This window comes from Nelumbo lutea, chromosome 4 (genome assembly GCF_056320005.1).
Source record: "Nelumbo lutea isolate HS-2025 chromosome 4, American lotus-T2T, whole genome shotgun sequence".
NCBI classification, from domain to species: domain Eukaryota; kingdom Viridiplantae; phylum Streptophyta; class Magnoliopsida; order Proteales; family Nelumbonaceae; genus Nelumbo; species Nelumbo lutea.
The window spans coordinates 18,040,450-18,061,698 of NC_142687.1; the positions used below are offsets into that span (position 1 = coordinate 18,040,450).

A 21,249-nucleotide genomic window follows, 5' to 3' on the forward strand; every position below is an offset into this window, starting at 1 on the left:
TCCAATTAACTTTATCCAATTTTAATATTTAATGACAACGAATCGCAAGCAAAGAATCTCAAAGGGTCCTCCAATAAGTGTGGTCCGTCTTGGGGAGTGTTTGGCTCTGTGCTTGGTATTGATAACTCTGCGCTGAGTTGGGTCTTGTAACATTTTTATTACATTTTTGGGAATGCGTGGAGGAGATCGGGTTCATTGCTCGCTCACATCGTTCTCACAGCCTTTTACAGGCGTGCATGTGAATATCTCCGTACTTTGTATGATTTTTTCACGTTGATATTTTCGACGCAAAGCTGCAAGGTACTGTATAAATGGTGTGAGTATGGTATCGTGAGCATCAAATCTGATTTCTAGATTGATACATTACTGACAAGTTGGGATCTCCGGTAAATAAAACACGTTCCAACATCATACCAACTTAATTTGACACCACATCTTAAGATAGGGCTCATCTATTACCAAAAATTATAAAAATTAAAAAAAGAGAATTTTATAGTTCAGTCCACCCCTAGGATAGAGCTAAGGTTTTTAGGGATAGACTGAATCCTGTTTGTAGATTGATGTTAGATTCATGGGACAGGATGCGATTTATAAAATGTCTACTAATAGACTAAAAGAAGGCTGCAATTTCAAAATTTTGAGGTGAATTGCAGTCTATTTATCCCTTAAAAAATTTAGGGCCCATCATAAAAATTGAGCTGTAGTGTATGAGATATATCATGCCAAATGATGTTGGTAGGGTGTTAGAAGGCAGGTGATCTAGCAGAAAGGTAAAATAAGAAATATTTTTAAGTAAATAATGGAAATATTAAGGATTTAAACATCTAAATTAATCTTTCTTGAGGATTTTATAGATACTAAGTCTATCAATTATGTGTGCAGTAAAATGATATTATTGAGAGTTTTATTTATTTATTTATTTTTGCATGATTATTGATCCACTATTATACAAATTACTAGTACAAAAATATATGCTATATACATGTACAAGAAAATATACCATACGGAATCCAAAGAAAGCATCTATTTTAAGTAATTGCTTAGGTTTTTTGAATGGTAGTCTTTCCCCGAAGCCCAGGAGGCAAGAATCGGTAAACACCTACACCTAGGGTAGAGGGTTGGCTTTCATGATTTCATCCAACTTTATTTGCCTCCGCCTCTGAATCTCTGATAATGATATATGAAAGATTTTTTATTTAAAATTTTCAATGCGTTGCACAAATGACTCCATCGAAAATCTAAATGTTTATTGGTGAAACTTATTTTACTTTGCATTGATTCATGCTCACTTGCCATGGAATTGAAGCAACGATTCAACTTTGGTTGTATTTAAAGGAAGCTCTGTTTTAGGCCAAACGTTTCATGTTTGTCTGAGATTCGCATCGATTAGGAGTTATTCAACGATTCTCGGTGAACGATTGAACGTGAAATCTATTTTGTACTAATCATGCTGATTAGTCTTTGGAGATTTCACTTGATTCCAAGTCGGCTGCAAACCAGGTGGCTGTTTGGCTCAAAAATTGATTTATCAAGTCAATAAAATCACACCCCAGGATCATGAAGTTTATCTTCTAAGGCTTTGCTTTATTAGTTCATCTATTGCTTTGGCTTTGATGCATGTTATAAAATTTAATATTTTTATCTTTAATTACACACATATGAATAGCATTTACCTCATACTAATAAAGTTATATTTAGGAGTGCTTAAAAATAAGTGCTTATTTATACCATTAAACACTTATTGGTATTTGGGAAATAAATCCAAAATAAGGACTTATTTTTTAAGACCAAATTTCCAGTTTTTTAAGTACTTATACATTAAGCACTTATTCATTTTTTTCTTCTAAAATTATCCTTAGTTGAATTTTAAAAATACCACTTATAAAATTACCCCTAGTAAACTTTATAAAAGCATTTTAAGAAATTACTTTTATGAAAGCATTTTTATAAAAGTACTTATAAGAAAGTGATTCTACGAAAGCACATTTATAAAGTACTTTTATAAAAGTGCTTTTATAAAAACACTTTTGTAAATATACTTTCATAGAAGTGCTTTCAAATGGTATATTTTGAAAATTTGAAAGAAAATGAAGGCAAAATAGTCACAAATGCTTATTTAAGTTCTTATTAGAGAAAAAAACTACCAAACATCCAATATAAAATAAGCGTAAAGTTGATGCCAAATGCAAATAAATGCTTATTCCAATAAGCACTTGTTTTTAAGCATTTATTCAATAAACAATTATTTTTAACTTAAACACCACTAAACATAACCTAAGTCTACCCTCATGAAAATTAAAATTAACTGATTATTCTATTGATTACTAATGATATTGAAATTCCAGAAAATTAATTATAATTGATATAACAAGCTTAAAAATCAATTTCTCCAACCATATATCATCAAATATCATGAAGATGTTTAAAATGGTCCGGCGAGTTGGCGACACACACCCTGACTGGTCTTGTCTTAAGGACAAACGCATAATCCTGAAACGAGCAAATAAATTAATTTTATTTTGATGAGTATAATGCACAACAAAATCGTATTCGAATCTGTCCACTCAGTTCCACGTCATCCCTCATCATAAGCATACTGGGACTTGCTTTTCGAATTCAAATCAGCCCTACAAAACTGTCCCGCACAACGTACCACAGCACATCCTCGCCGTGTATTAAGAATATCTCCCGATGATAAATATCATACCTTATCGTCACATACATGTACAACTTAAACTGCCACTGCGGATCTGGATTAGATCTTCTAAAACCCAGAAGATTTGAGATTGACTCGGTCATCTCCCCGGGTCAATTAAACTCGGCTGACTGACTCGGAAATAATAGTTTAATTGTTGGTTTTCTCTGCGATTGAAACTGATTTTCAATCCGGAGTCCGGATCACCCATTTGGGTAATAGTTCTATTGATCAAGCCACTACTCACTGGGATCAAGCCATCAAGGCCATCGATGGAAAGTTGAACCTAACGATAAAATTCTACCTTCTCCTGATTTATAAAAATGGGGGAAAGAAATTGGATACTCACTCATTAAGACTCACCAATTGGGTTGAGGAATTGTTTGATATTTTATTTTACTTTTACATATTTTTTAACTTTCTAAAGTAAACGTATATTTTTAAATATGCACACACTTAATATATTATACATATATTTACATATAATTTATGCAAATATTTCATTTTTTATTTTTATAAATAAATATATGTTAAACAATAACATGTGTTTAAAAAATCTAATAGCATAGGACATTTAATTGTAGAAACCAACCGCTTCTATTACCTTTGATCTTGGAAATGATACTTGTTATAGCTATGGACATTCATAACTTGTCATGCTTTATGTTATATATTTGTTTATATTTATTATTTGATTCTTGATATATTAATATACTGTACATACAAAAACAACAAAATTTTCGTCCCAATGTTTTAGTAACTCTTTGGATTATATTTTATGCAAGATAACAATAAGAGAAAATGACTTCAATTGAACTTCTCTTTGTTTATGCATTTTACATGCAAAATCCAAGTAGTGTACTTTTTAATTTTTATTGTCAAGAAGAAGCTCAAAACAATAAAATTAAACTATCAACTAAGAATGTCAATTATACCTCAAAATTTAAGTCTTCATCCGATTATCTTGGATTTGGATGATGTGTTTATGTAATTGGATCAGATATGGATTTTGCATTCTACATCCGATTAATAATCGATTTGAATTCGGATTTGATTTCATCCAATCTAATTTAAATCCATATTTGATTATATTATAATATTCATTGATTTTACTATATAAATTTTACATAATTATATTTAAAATTTTAAATATGTTTTTATATATTATATTATATATGAATTTATGTATATAATAAATTCAGTATATTATATTAATGGATTCGACTATGATATGGAAAAGATATAATATCTGAAAAACTAAACAGTCAACTGGACTCATACCATAACTTTTCCGCATCATAGATTTTCCCTATATTTATATTAATTTATCATATATAAAAATTAAAAAGTAATGACCTTTTTAATTTTTTGTATTTTATAAATTAAAATAAATTGGGTTAAATCCGAATCCGAATCCGAATTCGTTAGGATTTGAATTCGAACCCAAAATCTTCAAATCCAATTGAACTTCAGATTCAATTCAGATACACATTTTAAACAATAGGATTGGATTCAGATTTTATTGAATCTGATCCGATTACATATATACTCTTAATTACTCGTCTTTTTTCCCTCCTCTTTTGCACTTTCCAAACATGGAGGCATTCAGGAGCCAACAGATTTTTGTTTTTTGATGAAACGGAAGGGAGGGGCCAACGAACGGTTTAGTGACAAGGCTGGTCTGGGTAATCTTCATGGTTTTAGATGTCCTTTGTTAGTGTTCATTCAATTTTTTTCATAAATATGATTTTCCTAGCCAAGAAAAGGACAAAATGTTGACATACAACATTTAGATAAATGCCTATCACGAAACACCCACGGAACAAAACACACGCTAACTATCGTGGATCTGTTAGATAAGAATGGGAAATGAAACTACAAACATCTTAGAAGTGGTTTTAGTGAGGATTGGGTTTTTACTTTTAGAGTGGCTATTTTCTTTTTTTTTTTGGGAGCAGAGATCTGTTAGGCTTCATTCTCAGCAATTGAGAGTCTTATTAGCAAAATTATGTACGGATAAGTACGAACAGACCCAATGTAGATTTCTGATTTCCACTACAAAACTATAAACATTCAAAATGTCAAAAACCCCCACTCTACACACCAATGCCTGCCCGTGAATTGGCATCAATTCTGAGCTGGCACCCACCCCAATTGTACTTTGGGCCTAAAGATTCTGACCCTAGGCTGAATCATCATTCTACCAAATTTTGTAGCAACCTGTTTTACCCAAATTTTTCTTGTTGCAGTTTTGGTAGAGCCATTTGCTTCCCCATGGGTAGTTTTGTGCACAATAGCCCTCATTTGTTGTTGATCTAATTTTGGGTGCTCGTTAACATGAACCCACTTGTGATCATGTTGATCACACCACGGATGAGTCGCTCAACTGGTGGTGGGTCTTGGGGAGGTTGGTCCTTGTTTTGATCCCTGCTTGATTGTGGTGCTTCTCTGGGCTGGTCGATAGGTCGGCGGTGGTCTTCTTGCTTAATAAATTGCTTTAGGTAACCTTGGCAGATCATCTACTCGATCTCGTCCTTTAGATTATGATAATTCTTCGTATTATGGTCAATATCCCAATGAAAGTGGTAGTACTTATTCGGGTTCCTGTTGGTTTTGTCTCCTCTCAACTTGGGTAGCCACCCAATTTACTCAGTCGTCTTTATTTGCATCAGAATTTCTCCAATCTTCACATTATGGCCAATATCCCAATGAAAGTGGTAGTACTTATTCGGGTTCTTGTTGGTTTTGTCTCCTCTCAACTTGTTTTGATCCCTGCTGTTCCATCTACATGGGGATCTGCTTTGTCTTGGGGACTTGCTCTTCCGCCGCTGCTTACTGTTTCTAGACTCATCCTCTAATCTCTTTCGCTTGCCACTTAGCTCTAACCAAGACCTAAGTGCTTCTTTGTCCTTCGTGAACTTGGCTACCTGGTTAAGGAACTCTTCCATAGAGGATGGAGGGTTCAACTTAACCTCCTAGTGTAAGCCAAGATGCTAGATGTCGTTAATTGTTGCGGGAACTATATAGCCGGGTTGAGGTTTGGTATCTGAAGTCGCTCCAGGTTGAACCGCTTGATGTATTCCCATAGCTTCTCATCGGGTTACTAGACAACGTTTAATAAGTAGGTTGTCGACTTCAGGCACCGCTTGTTTGTCGTAAAGTGTGTGGTGAAGAGGCCGGGTGAATTGACTCCAACTCTTAATGGAGCTCGCAACTATCCCTAAGTACCAAACTCGAAATGTGCCCCGAAAGGTGTTTGGGAAGGCCATACAGAGGCTTGCATTGTTGGCCCCGTGTAGCTGCATCAAGGTCTGAAAGGTATCATGGTGGTCAATCGGGTCAGTAGTTCCGTCAAAGGACTCTAGGCTTAGGGCCTTGAAATCATTAGACCGTGGGGCCATGATGGTTTTGTGGCCAGTGGCGAGGTTCGAGTCACCAGCTGCATTGATGAGGTGCCGATCTAGCTCACCTCCTTCTTTTCTTCCTCTTGCCTTTTCACCTCCTTGTGTTTCAGTGTGCACATCTGCGATGCCTTCTTTAGGACCCTTTAGTGGAGCTGGTAGCCTTAGACGTCATAGCTCGAGTTAATTCCACAATGAGAACCAGTTTTGTTCATCATGATGGCGAGGTGGGTTGGTACTTGGATTTGATTATGACTTTGGTTGCCAGGTTGCTGGTTCTGGTTGGTGTTCTACCCGATGGCCTAATCTCGCTAGTGTTGTATTGCCTAATGCCGCATAACGACCTTCCCACGTTCACATTTTGTAGGTCAATCTTGTGGACAAATTGCACCAACTCAATGAACTAGCGATCGTCAACTCCAACGGTAACCACGGAGGGCTCGACCGATGGAAGAGGCACGTTCACAGTGGGTAGAGGGAGGTTAGGGTTATGCATAACAGGGACGCCAGGTAAGGTGAGGGGCATGGTGAACTACTTGATAGTAACAGAGGGAACCTCTATATGCATGGCGTTCTAGTCCTGTCCTCCTATGATTGCTCCGTCAGTATGTACATTGTTGTTGACGTTGCTGGTGGGGGTGTTGCTGGAAGATCCCATTAGGTTTCTGAAGCTAAAGAAAGGTGAGAACTTGGCTTTGCGTGGCAGTTCCCACAGACGGTGCCAATTGATGGTGCGCGATCTAATGTTCCTTGCTGGCATGACAACTTAGATGTCGAACTGAGTAGGTCGCCTTGCCGAGCTACAAAAAAGAGTTGATTAGAGTGTCCGGGTTGCTTGACTCGAGTTGAGTACTCCGATGCTTAAGTCAGCGGATTAGTAATTGTTTGTAAGAAAGCAAAAAGGTAGAATGCTTAGAGAGCTGAATTGCGCATACCTTTTTTGTGAATGGGGATTCCTTTATATAAGCTAGCTGCTGTGAGGCTCACGAAACGCCTCCGAGATCTCCAACCCGTCTGGTTCAGAGGTGGTTCCACGCTCAAAGATGGACTCCGCATGAGTGGGTAATGTCTATCCAATCGCGTCCGAAGCATGCGGTGTGATAACCAACTCTACCAACGTGGTGTTGTGATCCCGGGAAAGTTGGAGATGGTATCCCGCTCGTGGGGAGGTTGCTTGGCATGTTAGGTAGGTCGCTAGCTGAACTCGGGTCAAATCGATGGAAGTAGGTCACCTCTTAGGTTGACCTAACATTTTGCTGGGTCGTTCGTAGTTCAATCTGCCGAGGTGGTGCTGAGGTCACCAGGGCATGTATGAGGTGTCCGAGGCACTCTCAAGGTTTTCTTACATGGTGTGGAGGTACCAATTGACTATTTTAAGGTGCCACATGTCATTATGGCATGTATTGTTTGCTCAAAGCTAGGGTTTCCACAATTTTTCCATTTTCTCCAACTCCTTGATTATTATAAATTTGTCCAATTCTGGTATGAAGGATGTTTCTTGGCCATTATGGTATTGGTGGATCATATTTTGTTTGTCTTCTAAAGTTTTTTTGTTGTGTTTAGATGTATTCCTAGGTTGAGGAACGTTTTAGCTAGGGATGGCAATTTTCCCCATCTCCGACGAGGACCCGACTTCCCTAATCTTATGGGGATTGAGGTCCCCACCCTGACCTTTGGATAATAGGATTTGATTAAAAGTTGTATTTTTGTACAATTTTTTTTATAAATAAACATATATATATATGATGATGAAAATAATTGATAAAATATTTGTATTTTTGTTTTAACTTATTTTTTCTTGTAATAATTTATTAAATTTTTAATTTAAATCAGATCAGATCAGATTCAGATATCCAACATCCTATTGAATTCAAATTTGGATCAATGTTTGTGAAATCCAATTGGGTCTTTGGATTGGATCTGATCTATAATTTGTAGTATTGAATCGGATTCAGATATATATTGATTTAAATCCGATTTGATCCGTTTGCATCCCTATCTTTGCTCATATATGCAAAAGTGAAATTAAACTATATTGAAGGAAAACGTGTCTTGAGATCCATGGTGCCTTCCAATTGGGTTTGGGCCCAGAACTTTAAAGCTTCAGACTTTTTTTTTTGGACGGGATCCGACTACAAACAGACATATACATATATGCGTATATGTATGTCAATATTGGACTTTAGGCCCAATTCTTAATAATGGGCGTGGATTGAAGCCTAACCCAGTTTAACACACTCTGCTGGTTGAACAAGAAAGCTGAATGGGAATGAAATATTCCATGTCGATTAGGTTAAAAAAATTTCCCCACATGGTACCATTAATAAAGAGGTAGAGGACGGTGCCAATTGGCTCAGCCTGTAAGGTTTCTAGTGGAGACTTGGATCAAATGCCGCTGTAATCAGGGTTGGGAGGTATTTGTTGCAAAGCAAAGTTCGGAGAGCCAAGTATCTTGATACATGGTCAGAAAAGTCCTCGTAAATATGTAAAAAACATTCTCTACAGTTAATACAACCGAAAAAAAATTAATAAAAGGTGTTGTAGAACAGTGGCCTGAATTGGAAAATCGAACAGGTAGAAGGTCCCCTGTTTCTTGCCCTTGGTGAATGATTTGAACTGGCCACATCATCCCTATAGGTGGCAGCTGAAATAGGGTTTGTGGTATAGATAAGCGAATGTTTCCTCATACCAACCAATGATATATTTCCACGTCGAAGTGTGGTTGAAGCCATATTAACTGTGAAAGATGAACACTAAACGGTGTTCTCCATAAGGTTGGAGCAGGTATTAAGGTTAAGTTAGCACTCAAACTTTGACGGGAATCTATTTCTTGATTTTTTTTTATTTCTTTTGGTAGAAAAGGGATGAAAAGTAGAAAGAACGTAGAAAACCTAGGAAAATCACTACCTACTACATCAGCTAGAAGGATGTAATCCAGCCTCCAACCAAGGAGCTGGTGTCGATAGATGATCCTCATTAATTAGCTAATCAATCAGCAGCTTGGCTACTCTCTGGATGTGGATGAACTATACTTCAAGGTTGAATCTTTGAGCATTTCTTGTTCATAGTTAAATATCTACCCTTTCAACCTGACATGGACTACACTACTTTGATTTGGGACTATCTCATTGGTTTATATGAAAAAAAATTACTTGTGTACAGAAAATGGATTAATAATAAAGAATTTGACTTTAATACTTTATGCTAACCAAGGATGGTGCATGAAACAATTTTGCACTTGTTTCTTATATTCTTTCTTTCGGTTAATACAATCAAACTCAGCCTTTGGAATCATGTTATCCAAAACTTTGATAATTGATTAATTAAATAAATAAAGACAGAAAAACAAAAACAAAATAAAAAAGAAACTGAAAGGACAAGGAAAAGGAAATATATCTTGACTTTGTGACTTTGTAAAAATACAAGAACAAAGAAAAAAAAAAAACCTGCTCCAATTTTCATGAGGTTCTCCTCAACATTAATAGCAGTCAGTAGAAAGGTCAATGGATGTCTAAAATCCTTTTTTGTGTGTGTGTGTGTGGTAATTCGAGAAAAGTCCTACACAAGATGGGGAATAGCACCCCACCAAGAGCAATAGAAGCAAATTACCCCAATCTCCCTAGGCAACCCTAAGCATCAACCAGTCAGCTGCATTTTTGGCCTCACAGAAGACATAAGACATAGTGATAGTAGATACAAGATCCAAAAGAAAACTAAGCAACATACACTCATCTATCACAGTCTTCAGTCTCGAGGCAGATTCACTGCTTCCTTAAACAATTGATTGATAACTAATTTTGAATTTCCCTTAACGATGATAGGCTGGTTCTTAAAATTGAGTGCAAGATTATGGGCTTCCCTTGCAGCCCACGCTTCACGCTTCAACAAGATTGATTGCAGTATTCCTAAAACATACACTTTCATATCAAAGAGCTCACCATGATGATTTTCTAGAAATACAAGCAATGTTGCAGAACCCAATAGAATCACATGATTAATCAAAATTTATTCTAATAACTCCCCACCAAGACACTTTCATTGGATCTGAACAAAGTATTTACCACTTGGAGAGATTTCATCGCACTGGAAAACTAGTTTTAAGGTTCACAAAAAACCAAGTGCTCTCTCAGTAAGCACTGAAATAACAGTCCCACATCGAATTGTCCTCCAACCCCAGACAAACGATGTGATCCACATCTTCCACAACCCCATAAACAGTACATGCGCCACCAATTTTTAAGCCCCTATTGATTAAATTCTTTTTTTAAGGGAGAAAAAAAAAAGAACATAAACATTTTTAGTTAAGAGATACCAGTCTTCCAAACAAAATTCAGCAATCGGTTAGGAGTGAGATTATCACAATAATTGGTTAAACAGATTTTACCACACGAGGTTTTCACGGTAAAATTGCCATTAGAAGTAGTTGGGGATAGCTAGGTTGAATATAAGGACGACATTGTGGGCAGTGGGCACAGATCTCCATAGGATAAACTTTGCAAAGATTTTTCACATCTATTAATTGTAAGCGATAATTTGAAAGTCCCTTACCAGTAAATTTACCTAGCAAATAAGACTGAAAGCGGAACCAATGAAAGAGTAAAATTGTTTCAATAAATTGGGAAGCTTCTAAGTGTGCGAATCTCCATTGGAAGATGAGAAACTTTTGCAGGGAGTTAATAATCCCACACTTCTTATTAGTTGGAGGAGCTGATGAAAAATACTACTGCAAAACCAAACGCATTAAAGAGGATGACTTCATTGATGGACTTGAGGGCTAGGGGTAAAATCTCGAAGATTATCAACTAGTGATTGGTCAATGACCAAGTGGGGTTAGCGAATCTTTGAAAAACACTACATTACTGTGCTATTTTAGTAGCCACTTGCATGGTTTACTGAAACACACACACAAAAAAAGAATAATCACCTTCAACGCAACGCAGACATAAACCAAAAACCACCAAACCCACCACGCTCTTTTCAAGTTTAGTTTCCTGCGCCTTTTTCTCTTTTCGAAACATAAATTTAAATGCTTTCAATACCTAATCAAATTAAAAGATTCAAGGCATTCATAACTGTTATATTTTCTGTTTAGTTTCTGAAGGCAGTAAGTAATAATAATCCATTGGCAAGCTGTGAATGGAAATTAAAAAGACAAAAAAATGAACAGCTCATGGCCATGAATGAAATACAGTGCATTGTGTAGAGGATATATCCCTAGTTAATTTGTTTTCCTGTTTATGAACTCTCCAAGATTTCTGCCCAAAATTAAGACGCTACTTTTCTTGTCCCTAGTGATTAATGAATAATGTTTCACGGAACTAAGTGGATTAGGATGTACACATACACACCCACTCAACCTTCATGTGTCCATAAGATAACTCTGCTGGTTTCCAACACAACACAACAAATAACTATCCCATTTTCTTCTTTCCATAGTCCGGGCCCCTAAGAGGAAGAAAATTAATAAAATAAAACTCTACTCTTTTCTACACCAACATTAACATCCAACTATACAGACATACATTACCATTTTGGGCAAGGTTTGTTGGAGTGGGGAGAGAGAGAGAGAGAGAGAGAGAGAGGCATTGGTGATGATACATATTTAATTCGAATTGAACATACAATTAAGAAAGAAAAATAAAGGCAGAGAGAGCAAGTAAGGGCAGGTGCGGCAATGACCTAAAAAATGAAGTCCTAGCTAGCTGAACTTTAGTCAGTACCATTTCACATGATAAAACATGGCTCCAGTGGAGGAGAATTAAGTAGGGTCCTTTGCCACTTAAGATCAGCAATTAAATTAAACCTAATATGCGCGTCAAATTCGGCATATTTGCTTAATTTACACTGTTGGTGGAATGCAGGCTGTGACGTTGCGTCATTGCGTTCTTAGTATGTATAAATACATAACTTCCCTTACCTCTTTCAGGCCATCAATATCAACAACTAGTATAATTAGCATTACTTCAGATCTGCAGAATTCCGCATATACAACCTGATCGATCGATCGATCAGAAATTAAACTTGGAAGGAGCAATTTCGGTCCGACCGTCAGGAAAATGAAGGCAGCAGGAGCACTTGAAGTTGGAGAAGCTTCATCCAGGGCTTCAACCCCAGGACGAGGGTTGAACAGAGGGATCTCCATTCTAGACTTGGTTCTGAGGCTAGTCGCGGTTGCGGGTACACTGGGAAGTGCAATCGCCATGGGGACAACTAATGAGACACTCCCTTTCTTCACACAGTTCATCCGATTCAAAGCTCAATACAGCGATCTCCCTTCTTTTACGTACGTGAGCTTAAATTTATATCTTGCTTTATTAGTTAGATGTTAATTTGTTTATGAAACTTACTCTCTATCTCTGTGTGGGCCGGCGCGGCGCCTATATATTACCAAACCAGGTTCTTTGTGATTGCAAATGCAGTCGTAAGTGCGTACCTCATTCTTTCTCTCCCTCTATCCATCTACCACATCGCCAGGAGTTCACCAAGAGGCAGTAGGATAGTGTTAACCTTCCTTGATGCGGTAAACTATATTAATTAATTGTTTCAGTTTGAAATAAGCATGCATGCATGTCGTATGTCGTATGTATATACATTCAGTGAGTGGCGATAGAGGCTCTAATTAATACTTCAAGCTTGTGCAGGCGATGCTGGCTCTACTCACGGCCGGAGCTTCTGCCGCAGCAGCAATTGTGTATCTGGCACACAAGGGCAATGCCCGGGCAAATTGGTTCTCTATCTGCCAACAGTTCAACTCCTTCTGTGAACGCATCTCTGGCTCTTTGATCGGCTCCTTTATCGGAATTGTGGTGTTTATACTACTAATCCTGTTATCATCCATTGCCATATCAAGACGTTGATTTGGTGAGAGGACCATCCATCCCGGCCCTTAAGTAATATCGCGTGAGAACAATTGATGTCGATCCATGCATAGTCATCTGCAAGAGTGGCAGTTTATTTAATTTGTGCTAGTTTCCTACGTCTTCTGCTACATGTGTTCTTTTTCTATGTATATGTATATGTATTTGCCTGAATGCTCCTCTTCAAGAATTTGATTGTTGGATTTATATTTAAATCATTGAATTTATTTTCCTTCCATCGCGTTAATTTCAATTGAAATTAAAACACGATGAAATGACCCCAGCAGAGCAGTGCTTACTCATTCAGTATTCCATTGCTACTCATTTCACAGTTCAATTACCAATCCTGAAGCCGAGATTATTTGCAAGTAAATCAAAGAGGTTGTCTTAATAAATAAATTAATCAATTACTTGGAATAAAGAAAGTATCTTTAATTTACACTTACAGTGGTTTTAGATGTTTTGGCATCAGAGACAGAATCAAGTGCGTTTTTAACTAGTGATATTCAACGGTTCATTGAAAACCTGTAACTTTATCTTCATTCCATATGCATTTGGGGAAAAAAAAAGAAAAGAAAACATAAGAACAATAACTAAGCGAGATAATTAATGGCATGAGATACAGATCTCGCTTCTCTGATCCAGTTGCTCAGGGAATCTGCAGGCACCGAAACCCAGACTACCAGCTTCATCGCCGAAACGACACGGCCGATATATAAGTACTCTAGGCTAGCATTGCCACAAGATCGTCCATTGATTTCAAAGTCTTCTCGTAGTATAAGTATGATTCATAGACTTTTGGTGTGCGAACATAATAATCGAACTGTAAGAAAAATATATATATACATCACAAACCATTCGAGGGAAAGCCTCACTAGTAGCAAGAATGAATGAGTTCACATGAAAAATATTCAGATCAAAGATCAATTAAAGATAAGCCGACTCTGTTGGTAGTGGTGGTGGTTTGACAATCTAGATTTCAAAGTCAAGAATTTGCCTCAAAAGAATCAACCTTGAGGTAATTTATCTCCATATATACCAAAATTGTTTTATTGAAGGATTGTATATTCTATTAGAGAATTAAGCTGTTCTGAGGTTTCATGTGGCTTATTAGCTCAGTTGGTTAGAGTGTCATGCTAATAACCCTAATATTTTATAAAATCACAAACCATTGAATTATGTCGTGCTAATAACCCTAATAAGGTTTCATCACAAACCATTGAATTATGAATTGTTTTATAAAATCTCTTTTTTCTGCCACTAATAATTTTTGCCCAACAACTTTCAGTTTCTATCCAATTTTCTATCAAATCAAATACAGCAGCTAGAATTAGAAAGAAGCGTACCTCTGCCATGTTATCTACTAATTCATTGGCCGTCTTTACATAAGAATCCAGGCGATTTTCCGGCATAATTGTCAAGACATTCTTGAGATCCTGAGAAAGATAGGCCGTCTTGAGGCGAATGTAGAACAGGACATACCTCCATGACATGGTCTCCAGCATGCCCCTAATGCTGTGCAGACCCTCGGCTGTCTGTCGGATTCGTGCCACGGCGTCTTCCGGCGAAAGCCCCGGTTCGAAGAATCGCTCCTTGATGAACGACCGAGTGCCCCAATTCTCGGCAAGAGCAATTGGGGTTGCCTGAAGTCCGAGTGCCAGTGAAGCTGTTAAGAACGTGGACACCACTTTTCGTCTGTGCACCGGGTTTTCTTCACCGATTGACGAAGCTCGGATCGTCGAGAATGAGCGGCTCCGGCGTCCCTTGAATGTTTGGGGCATATGACGGTGGTAGAGAGCCGTGGGCCTGGCCAAGGTTCCCATGGTTGGAGGCTTGGAGATGGAGTGCGAGGGAAGGAATTACGATTTACGAATCCGAATGCAAGCTTTGACAACAGTAGCTGAGCCGCTGACTGGTTCAGAGATGAATACCCGGGCAGGCTGGGTTGCTGACCGAGTTGCCCGTAACTCCAACATGGGCCTTAGCTTTTTGCCATCTTGGCATTCGTTATCTTCTTGCTCGGGGCTTACAAGTGAAATGACGTTGTTAGCCCTGCTGGTACTGGGATTAAATGGTCATCCCGCGTTTAATCTCAGCCGTTTATTATCTGAAAAACAGTAACACTGCTCAAGCAAATGGTTGTTCCATAGGTTTAATTACCAGTCAAAGAGTAATGTTGCTTAATTATGTTCAATGCAAAGCTTAAGGCCTCTTAATCCTCCTGTATCAAGAATTTACTGCACTTTTTTTATCATCATAAAGCACTCGAATCAGTGGAAATGGGTAATGAAGGATTTTACTATGATGCGTGAAAAATTTGCAACCAATCAACCAATATAAAAAAAGTGATAATCAGTAAGATGATATTCATTAAAATTCACATGGGTTTTGATTGGTTAAAGCTATTTTACATGTTTTTCAAAATAAGACCTAACCCAGGGATGGTAATTTTCTCCATTTTCTTTATTCCAGTGTGAATCCACCCCAAATGGAATGGGAATGGGGAAATTTTCATCCTTGTTAGCAGGGATGAGGAGAGCAATCCCCGCCCCGTGGGATCCCCACTAACATATATGTATGTATGTATGCAATATATATATATATATATATGTACACATTCGCTTATATATTAATAGTTTTAAAAATATGGTTGAATATGTTTGAATCCTTTCTAATAGGATTATAAATTTTAATTATTTTATTTTTATTTTTTAAATAAAATAAAAAACAAAAACAAAATGATTAACATTATAAAAAATCATAGGGAGTGGGGATCCCCGTGGGAACATGGATGGGGATAACCTTGCCCCTGTTAGTGGGGACAAGGATGGGGATGGGGATTTTCGTGAGGATGGGGATGGGGGGAGACTCCTTGTCCCTACCCCACCCCGTTGACATTCCTAACCAAACCAGACCAAATGGTCGAAACAAAAAAAATCGAGAATTGGTCAAGTAACGAGACCATATGCTTTTAAATCAATTCTATATTATTTTAAAATATTCACTAACTATAAACAACTAGTTAACTAAAATACAATATGTTAGGCAATAAACACTTGAAAATACATTAGTTGTATCATAAAAAAGTTGTAAAAAAAATCTTTTATACAATTTGCAACTTCCCAATCATCATCAATTATAAAATCATGGGGCATTTTTTCATTATAAAAATTAATATGTCTTTATATGAAATACAACTATCTAATATAGAATAGGTAAAATTCCATCTATGTTAAACATTTGATACAATTTTTTATTTTATCTTATATTTTTATATAAATATTTAAATTCTTGTTTTCTTGTTCTAGAAGTTTTAATATACATAAAAGAACTTTATTTTCAATACCATAAGTATGTAAAATATTTATACTTACAACAATTTCCAGACCAATATATGGCATTTTAAGTCTTGTAAAACTTAAAATTCTTTTCTTTTCCTTTTTTTTTTTTTTTGTAAAAGTCATGTTTCATAAATTAAATGCTCCATGACACAAATATAAATGATTTTATATTTGCAGCCTTGCAAGTCCAAATATCGTATGTAAGTGAAATTTTAGAATTAAGATGTGACAAAGTAGAAATTAAATTTTGTTTATATGAATAAAAAATTAAAGCATTTTCTCTAATAGTATTTTTAGAAACTTTTTTAAATTATAGATTTATAGATTGTTGTAAAAATCTTTCAAGCCTAGGTTTCTCAACTAATAAAATTGGTTATTTAGCATGTACAATATATTTTTTTCTAATCTTTACATTATTTTTCTTGTAAATATTCAAAATTACCAAAAATTCTATTGCCCAATTTGTGATTGATTTTGATTACTTTTTTCTTCAAATGACTAGCTATGTATTTAGTCAAATGGCTAGTACCACCTTTCCTACTATAACTAAAATCATTCCAACATTTTTTGCAAACACCTCTTTTTATCTTTCCCTCAATAGTTTCTATATAAACATATTCCGGTCTTCATTAGTCTTTCTCTTGCCATCCCTACCACTAGTAGTGGCAAGGGTGGCTTCATCAATAACGGTACCACTAATATCCATATTGGTGCTATTGTACTATGATTGGACATCATTGAAGCCAAGGCTATAGGGAAAGGGATTTTGAGAAGAACCATCCATTTAAAAATTTTGAAATATTAAAATCGTAAAAATGAAATTTAATTACCACTTACTCGGTTTGGCAGTTTGAAATCTCAACTTGATTTCAACTTATGAAGCTTCTAAGCCTCCCAAATTGTTAACTAAGACACTTGAGCAAGCCTTTTTTTTGTTAAAATTTAGATAAAGTTAAGAATTAGGGACTAGGGAGAAAGTGACTAGGAGGATGAGAGAGTACAAAAATTGGGGTTATGAGAATAAGGGAAGGTAAGGGTATTTAGGGGTGATCAAGAAAAAATGAAAAATTGAACTGAACCAATGAGACCAAATTGAAAATTCCGATCCAGTTTTTATTAACCAATATTAAAAATTGACGATTAACCGAACTAACCGAAGTGCACACACACACAAATATACATATGTATGTATGTATGTATATTATATATTTTTTTCATATAGGTTTTATATTATATTATAAATATATATTTGTGATATATAATATATTATTTATTATTTATAATATAATATAACATTTTATATTTATTATATAATATTATGAAAATAAAAAAGCTGAAAAACCGATGAACCTAACTGGTGGTTAACTGAACCAATTCGGTCGACTTCGGTTTATAAGAATTGGAAATAATTTAGTTAATCAAAATACCCTTAAAATAGCCATTTTATAATTATTGGAAAGAGTATTTTTGCCTTTCAAAATGTTAATTATTACATTACTAAGATTCCCCCAAACTAGCTATTATATAGTTGTTAGGGGCATTTAAGTCATTTTGCCCCCAAACTAGCTATCCCATGCCAACTTCATGTGGTGTTGGGCTGAACTGTACCGTGTTGGGGCACGGGTCACACTAGCACCACCAACTTTTTTATTCCATGTCATATCAACCTGTAGGTCTTAAAATGCAATTCAGACATGGCACGAGGCTATGGGTTGGGCCTGGCATTATAGTGATTGGGTGGTGCTAGGCTCGACCAATGTCATGCTGGTCCGCGAGTGGTCTATCCCACTTTAGAACACTATTTCTGACATAATTTTTATTTATTCGACAAATATTTTTAGGGTAAAACACTTTAACCTCCCCTAAGATTTCTCTTAAATAATAAAGGGTTCGACTATGATATGGAAAAGATATGACCTTCGGAAAATAATTGACCAATAAATTGGACTCATAAAGTGGTAATAAATAAAATGTTATTTATCAAAATTTATGGGTGAGCTTTGATTGATCAAAACTCTTTCCATACCATATCTTTTCCGCATCATAAATTTTCCCAATAATGAAACATCTCCTCATTTTTCAAATTAGACTTAGATTTCCCATCTTGGATCCATAAACCGTTTTCTTTAATAGAAGAAGAAAAATAACTAATATACCTTGAATTAAATTTGGAATTAAATGGGTTTAATAAATCGAGTGAAAAACTCCAATCGTCTACACCATTGGAATATTAAAAACTTGATTGTCCTTTATATTACTCTTGGGTTTCTCCAGCAAAAGATAGATGGACCAATTATTAGCACTTTTATAAGGAAATCATATGGGGAAATCAGTCTCATTTTTCTTGGTTTTCCAAAAAAAAATCAGTTCTTTTTTATCTATGGGGAAGTCAGAATCTGTTATGGGTTTTTACATTTTCATTGATTTTGTATTGTTTGAATGGAAATATAATTGGAGAAATAGTTGCAGTTCCATATCACCGAACAAGAAAACGAATGGTGAAAAAACTGGTAAAATATCTAATAGTCACTCCTTTCTTTTGCCTTCACCTCTTCAAAATAATTAATGACATCATGTATTCGCCAGAAAACATGGAAGAACTCCTCCACCCTGTTCTTCTCTCCACAGCTCTTATCTTCACAAGCCCTACTTCTTTGTTTTCCTGCCGATTCATCTTATTCGATTACATTTTCTGTTATTTGTTTCATTGCTAGAGTTTTAATCAGGACGACTGGTTTTCTTCTGGAGGAAGTTGCAAGAATGGGTAATAATTTAATAAAGGGTACAACTGTATTTTTAAAAGAGCTTAAGGCTCAGTTTGGAAGGAGTATAAATGCAAATATGTACCATATAAATACATATAAAATAATATAAAATACAATATTTTACACTATATATTTATATTTGTATTCCTTCCAAATTGAGCCTAAATTGCACATTATGTCATTTACTAACAAATATGGAAGGAAAGGGAGGTTTGGGTCCATTAACATCACTGACAGGGAGGTCTAAGTCCAATTTGAAAGGTGAGGGGATGTTTTAGTATTTAGAAAAATCTTTGGGGAGGCTCAAGTCCTTTTGCCATTTTTAACCTGCCAATATATACAACAAACTTACAAATGATTCTTAGAATAAAAAATAATAATAATAATGGAAATTGATTTCGTGAAAACATGCCAAAAACAGCGTTTCCAGCTAGAATTTAAATTCCTTGACAATAATTATGTGGTCATATTTAGGTACCTCATTTATGTTTACCTACTACTTTCTACCCACCCAGGATTTTAAAACTAAATCGAACAAAGAACGGGTTAGGGGTCTGGTTTCTGGGTCTAACGGTTTGACTGTTCAAATTGAACAGACGGTTCATTTTGACAAAAAATAAAAAAAATAAAAACATCCAAAACTGTTGGACTTGGACAGTTCGAACGGTTTGACTGCTCCGATCAATGATTTATTGATCAAATCAATGGTTTTTGGTGAAATAACGGTTTTGGGGTAAAACAGACCTGATCGGTTCCCAGCTTTTTTGGTCCAACCATCCGATTCGGTCCAGTTTTGAAAACCATGCTACCTGCATAAATATCCGTATCTTTTTTCTCCTCTTCATTAATATCATCCAAATGTAATGCATGCCATTTTCCTTTAGGATGTGTTTGGTTGAAGTGCAATTGTATTTGCATTAATACAAATGTATGAAAGTGTAAATGAAAAAAATGCAAATTCTCATTTAATTTTATTTTGGGTTTTACTTTATTCTACTTCAGGTCTTAATTTAGTTCATTTGTACTATAGTCAAAACAAAATAAATTAAAATTTGAGACAAAAATATATCAGAATTTAAATTCAAATAATTTGCCCTGTCATAATTTTGCATCAATACAAATTTATTTGATTGCAACCAAACACAACCTAAGGCTCAATTTGAAAGGAGCACAAATACAAATATATACAAAATATAAAGTTTTACAGTCTACATATTTGTATTTATACTCCTTTCAAATGGAGCCTTACTAGAAATAGACGATCCACGTTGTAAGGACAAATTGGGGGGTGAGGACCAAGAAGGATGCAAGGTAAAACCCTACGAGACATAACACAAAGAGCTCGTAGATGTGTACATTTGATCTTGTGCCACACACTGTAGTTGAGATGCCTTGGACCATTGCAACCAAATAGAAATAGTGAGGATCGATGCCCTAGAAGGTGAACCGGGATATGCTATCCACAAGACACTGCGTGCTGGTTTGACTGGGAGTTCACATCAGTGCCCACAGTGCCCCACATAACATCCTGACCTTATATTGGGAATATCTTCAGATGTTAGTATGGGAAATGATGAGACTTAAAGCGTACCCGAGGTTTCTAACAGTCATAAAATCTTCCCCTGTAGTTTTGAGAAAAACTACAGTTACCTCTTTTCCATCATTGTCATAGATGGAAAGCGTTGGCCTAATGTATTATTATTTTCTGAAAATATTAAAAGAAATAACTTTTAACTTTAGCTAAAAATATTACTTGGGTCAAATTGAAAACAGTGAAGACTTTGTAAGTTCTTCGGTTAGAGTGAAGTCTAAAAGGGTAAATCTGACATTTTGAATTATGTAAAAAGTTGCCCTAACGAATGTATGTCAAGCAGCTCAATAGTGCTGGTCTAACTCCGTAAGTCTAAGGGAGAACGGCGGTGGTTACAAAGAGAGAGGATAGAGAAAATACGGGTTGCTCTCCTTCCATTATGGGTTTAATGGTGAGTTATAAAATTGGGTCCCTATGGCGTCCTATTTATAGTGTTTGGACCTCCATATTCTGGAATCTTCTTATATTTCGTCTTTGCTAGTTTTACACTTGTACTCAATTAATGCACATGCTTTTAATTGCTCTTGCAGATTGTTCTCAATTCAAGTGCTATCTTTCTAAAAGGTTCTATCTCTTCAGTTGTTTTTGTAAATAATTCT

General features: G+C 35.9%; 2 protein-coding genes across 2 annotated transcripts; one reads left to right on the forward strand and one right to left on the reverse strand.

Annotated features, from left to right (window-relative positions):
- Window positions 1–12,010: 12,010 nt before the first annotated feature.
- CASP5 (casparian strip membrane protein 3) lies at window positions 12,011–13,206 on the forward strand. Its single transcript, XM_088986279.1, has 3 exons — window positions 12,011–12,379; window positions 12,493–12,616; window positions 12,738–13,206. The coding sequence occupies exons 1-3, from the start codon at window positions 12,153–12,155 to the stop codon at window positions 12,951–12,953; spliced, it is 567 nt and encodes a 188-aa protein (XP_088842405.1). The 5' UTR covers window positions 12,011–12,152; the 3' UTR covers window positions 12,954–13,206.
- Window positions 13,207–13,335: 129 nt separating this feature from the next.
- On the reverse strand, window positions 13,336–14,881 carry PNSL2 (PsbQ-like 2). Its single transcript, XM_088986278.1, has 2 exons — window positions 14,300–14,881; window positions 13,336–13,776 (listed from the first exon to the last, which is right to left on the reverse strand). Exons 1-2 carry the CDS (start codon window positions 14,774–14,776, stop codon window positions 13,678–13,680), a joined length of 576 nt encoding a protein of 191 aa, XP_088842404.1. The 5' UTR covers window positions 14,777–14,881; the 3' UTR covers window positions 13,336–13,677.
- Window positions 14,882–21,249: the final 6,368 nt, after the last annotated feature.

Coding starts and splice junctions, on each gene's coding strand:
- CASP5 (XM_088986279.1), top strand. CDS start 12,153: ATGAAGGCAGCAGGAGCACTTGAAGTTGGAGAAGCTTCATCCAGGGCT. Junction 12,380..12,492: donor AGCGATCTCCCTTCTTTTAC/GTACGTGAGCTT, acceptor TTACCAAACCAG/GTTCTTTGTGATTGCAAATG. Junction 12,617..12,737: donor TGTTAACCTTCCTTGATGCG/GTAAACTATATT, acceptor AAGCTTGTGCAG/GCGATGCTGGCTCTACTCAC.
- PNSL2 (XM_088986278.1), bottom strand. CDS start 14,776: ATGGGAACCTTGGCCAGGCCCACGGCTCTCTACCACCGTCATATGCCC. Junction 13,777..14,299: donor TAGTAGATAACATGGCAGAG/GTACGCTTCTTT, acceptor TTTTTCTTACAG/TTCGATTATTATGTTCGCAC.